Consider the following 4,856-nt stretch of genomic DNA (forward strand, 5'->3'; position numbering starts at 1 on the left):
AACATCAGTGAGTACGATTTTCATGAACAAGCTGCAGGCTTTTGCTTCAGGAGGCCCCAGCCTCAAAACTAGCCTGAGTTAAATACAACTCACATGGCAGTCAGTGTGTTGACTTGTAATAGATTAGTTTTGCCTCTTTTTGAATTTCATATAAATAGAATCATACAGAATTTACTCTACGGTGTTTGGCTTCTTTCATTCAACATTTTGTTTGTGAGATTCATTCATGTTGTTGTATGTAGCAATAGTTATTTCTTTTTATTCCTGTGGTATTCACTTACATGAATGTATCACTATTTTACCCATTCTATCTTTGATGGGCATTTGGGTTGTTTCCAATTAGCTGTCACTAATAAAGTTGCTATGCATGTTATTATACATGTCTTTCAATGTACTTATATACTTTTTTTTTGTATATATAGGTAGGAGTAGAATTATTAGGTCATATGTTAGATTTACATTTAGCTTCAGTAACCTGTGCTAAATTATACCAAGCAGTTTTCCAAGTGGTTGTACTAACTCACTTTTCTCCCAGCACTGTATGAGAGTTCCAGTTGTTTCACATTTTTATCAGGATTTAGAATTGTGAATTTTTAAAAATTTAGCCATTCTGTAGGATATATAGTGGTATCTCACTATGGGTTTTATTTATTCAACTTACTAATGAAGTTATATGAACATCTTTTCGTATACTTATTGGCCATTCGGATATCCTTTTTTGTGACATAACTGTTGAAGTCTATTGACAATTATGTTTATTGAGCTTTTTTTATTGATATATAGGAGTTTTTAAAATTTATTCTGAATATGAGCCTTTTGCTGATTATATGTGTTATATATGTGTGTGTTATATATATATGTGTTGGTACACATGTAGAAATATCTTTTCCCTATCTGTGGTTTGCCTTTTCACTCTTACTGTGTCTTTTGATGAGTAGAATTTGTTAATTTTAATAAACTTCAATTTACTATCTTTTTCAATGATCAGTGCTTTTTATTTCCTATTTAAGAAATCTTTGCCTATTCCAGGCATTGTTTTTTAAACTCAAAATATTTGCTAGAATTATTTCCCCTGGTTTACATTATGTTTGGAATAGTGCTAGAACAAGATGATAGTTAAGAAACCTTAACTACCTTAAAGATAGTTACTTTCTCAAAGGTAATAATTAATAGCAGTGGTTTTCCATATGGATTTCTGGTATAGTTTACACTGCAAGGTTCCTGTGCATTGTAGTATTGGTCAATATAATGCTAACTCTAATAATAGTAATAATTAATTTAATGATATTGAGGGGCAGTAGAAAGTAAAGGCTATAAAATCAGACTTACAAATTTGGACTCCACCACTTGTGTGACACTGAGCAAACTACTGAATCTGTCTGAACCTCAATTTTCTCATGAGTAAAATTAAAAATAAAGGACAATAAAGTTCCTAACCTCAAAAGTATGTCATAAGAATTAAATAGAGCAGTCCACATATAGCCTTAGAGCAGTGTCTGACACACAGGTAAGCACTTAGCAAGTGATAGTTGTTATTTTTGTGTATTACGGTTTAGAAAGAAATTTTATAGCATTTCAGAGTGTGTGAATTCGGAAAAACAGCATAGTATTTATGTAGCTTTACTTTTGTTTCTTGGTATGGCATAAGAGGGCTTAACCTCCCACCCCTTTTTTTTTCTTTTCTAGTCTTACCTCTTGTTATCTTCTCATTATTTAACCATATCAAATTCCATTCTGTTTGCAAATGTGTTATTGTTCTTTGGTTTTCCACACTTTCTTATCTTTTTTCTTGGAATGTCTCCTCTGAGTGAGGAGGTCCTTCCGCTTTCTTTTGAGTGATGCCTCCTCCATTAAGCCTTTCTTGACCTCCTCATAACAACGCCATGCCTTATTCTATGCTTTCACTGCATTTTATACAGAGTCTGTTAACATTTGTCCACTTAATGTGATCGGTTGAAGCCTGCTCATTTTGTTTATTTGTATTTTAAATGTATGAGTTTCTTCTACTAAACCATGAGTTTTCTTAGGGCCAGAGCTATTTCTGATTTGTAGATTTTCAGTGCCTGCATGAGGTCTAGAGTATCCATATAAGTCCACAATAAGTATTTGTGGAAGAAATGTGTGAATAAAAGTGAATGAATTTCTTTTAAACATTTTTAGGTGAAATTAAAGAGCCCCTTGAAATCTCTATATCACAACAAGATGTACATGCTTCAAAAGATACTTTAACAACTGGAGTGGAAGAAATTAGATCTGTAGACATCATTAATATGCTGCTGAATTTTGAAATTAAAGAGGTGTGTAATTTTCATCTATTTTTGTAAAGTGAGGTGAATAAACAATGGATATTTGGAATTACCTCTACTAAAGTAAACTTGTAGATAATTGATACAGATGAAAAATATCTTACATAGGCTATTTACATGTGACAGTGATGTTTCAAAATTTGAAAGTTTATTCAGGGTGAATTATATTTGGGAGATATAATATTTCATAGAGAAAATGGTAGCATGTCCTGTAACATGCTTTTTAATGATTTTAGGACAGTTGGAATATACCTTTCTTTGGATTTCATATAAGAAAGTCAGGAAAGGGTAATAGTGACAGAGAAATCCTTTGCAAATTTTAGAAATCCATAATAGAATAAAACACAATATGTCTACATTTAAAAAAATGTTACATTGCTATATATTTTTCATCTGCAGATTCTTGAGGAAAGATTAAATGAATTTTCCTCTTTATTCACACATTTAACAAATATTTATTGTATGTGCTAGGAGCTAAGTATACAGAGGTACAAGGCAGAGACTCTGAACTCAAACAAAAAAATGAGCAATTAAAATTTTTATGTGCTCCCTTTAAAAATACACTCAGTGTGCTGTTGGAACTTGTGGTGTTGATGTAGGGAGGAGCATCTAAGCAGACTGAGAGGGTCAGGGAAGATTTCTTGAAGGAGGTGACATTTGAGTCAAGTTTTTGAAGAATAATAAATCATCTGGGAAAAAGGGATCAGGAAAGGCTCTGCGTCAGGGTAGAAAGAGAAACAGGCATAAAAGTATGTGTATGTGAGAGAGCATAGTAGATACAGGGACTTGCAAGAACTTCCTTCAACATCCCTTTATCATAAATAGTCATATGGAGGTGGTGGTCTTTTCCAAGTTAAAAATAATAAACTTGTTTAAACAAATGAGGGGGTTCTCCTTTTTTGATCTGAAATACATGCTTTGAAACTAACTTTTATCTTAAACCTTTGAGTTTTTTTGGTTAATATCAGAGTTAGTGAAGATTTTTAAGCTTAGGTAATTGAAACATTGATAGATGAATCATTCTATTTGTAATAGTACTTAATTAACTTAAATTACTTAATTAACTTAAATTAAGTACATAGAATTACATAATTCATACATAGAAATATACATAATACGTACATAGAAAACTCAAGTCCTTTTAAATATTTTTTTTAATACATATTATGCTAGTTCCCTTTCTTTAAGACAGTAGTTGGGGTAAAGGGGAACAATTTGCAGCCCCCAGGTGGATAGTTGGCATTGTCTGAAAATATTTTTGGTTGACATTACCTGGGGGGGAGGGGACTAATGGCAACTAGTAGGTACAGGCCAGGGATGCTGCTAAATGTCCTGCAGTGCACAGGACAGCACCACTGCAATGAATTATCAGCACAACATGTTCATAGTGCCAAGGTTGAGAATACCTGCCTTAGGAGTAGTATAAAAATTGGCTGTTTGTCTCACAGGTTTTCAGATGGAAGGCCATCCATCAGACTAGGGCTTCGGAGAATTAGGCTGAACTGCCTAATTTTTTTTTTTTTTTTTTGGTACTTTACTTTTGAAAACTATCAGAATATTGTGGTGATACTTCAAAAGTCTGAACAAGTAAATGTGCCTTCTGAGATAGATAATATGAGGCAGTTTTTGGGTGCAATAGAAGTAAATATCTTTGAATTGTGTGAATTTCTTATATCCTAATGGTTATTACATTTTTGACTTATCTTCACTGTGTATTAGTGACGTAGTTTGTGGTAATACTGATACCTTCTTTTAGGTTGTGGTTACTTTGATGAAAAAAGCAGAAAAGAAAGGAAGGCCTTTACAGGAATTAAATATCCTGCACCTTGGAATGGAAGCTAGAGTCAAAACCTATGACATGACTGCCGAAGCTTATCTTAAAAAAATTAGTATGCGATGCTTTGATTTCACTGGTGAGTGTGCAATATCGTCTGTGTAAATTATTCCTTAGGCAGAAGGTCCCTGTCTTTTTGTCAACATAAGACATTTATTTGTGTCACCATAATTATTTGGTTAGGTAAAATAAATTGTTACACTGAAAATTAGCTGTGCGTGGTGGCACATGCCTATAGTCCTAGCTACTCAGGAGGCTGAAGCGGGAGGATTGCTTGTGCCCAGAAGTTTGAGGTTACAAAGAGCTATGATCAGGCAAGTGTACTCCAGCCTGGGTGACAGAGGGAGACTCTTATCTCTTAAAAAAAAGTAAAAAATTAAAAAAAAGTTATTATGCTGATATAGAGGAATTTGTTATTTTAAAAAATTTACTGACTTATGTAATTATTTATCATAAACTAAGATTTATCTCAATGTCTATATTTAACATGAAGGAGAATGTATCTAAAAAATAAAACACATGTCTTTAATGTATACATATTAATACATAATACTTCAGTACTTATAAAAAGCACCATTTCATTCTGACTCTGCAGTGAGAACTGACATATTAGGAAATCAGAAGCCAGATATAACACAGAGTCCAGGGACCCTTTTTGAAAAAAAGTTGAGTTAATTTACTAGGAAATATAAATTTTATTTGCTTTTTTATTTTTA

The 4,856-nt window shown here is 32.7% G+C and overlaps 1 protein-coding gene across 1 annotated transcript in view; it reads left to right on the plus strand.

Annotated features, from left to right (window-relative positions):
* Nucleotides 1–4,856, plus strand: part of VPS13C (vacuolar protein sorting 13 homolog C (S. cerevisiae)) — a 213,380-nt gene that overhangs the window by 125,202 nt on the left and 83,322 nt on the right. The window contains 2 exon segments of the mRNA XM_012645033.1: nucleotides 2,161–2,297; nucleotides 4,063–4,219. Of these exon segments, the coding sequence (XP_012500487.1) occupies nucleotides 2,161–2,297; nucleotides 4,063–4,219 (294 nt within the window).

Source organism: Propithecus coquereli, unplaced genomic scaffold (assembly GCF_000956105.1).
Source record: "Propithecus coquereli isolate 6110/MARCELLA unplaced genomic scaffold, Pcoq_1.0 Scaffold224, whole genome shotgun sequence".
Classification (NCBI taxonomy): Eukaryota; Metazoa; Chordata; class Mammalia; order Primates; family Indriidae; genus Propithecus; species Propithecus coquereli.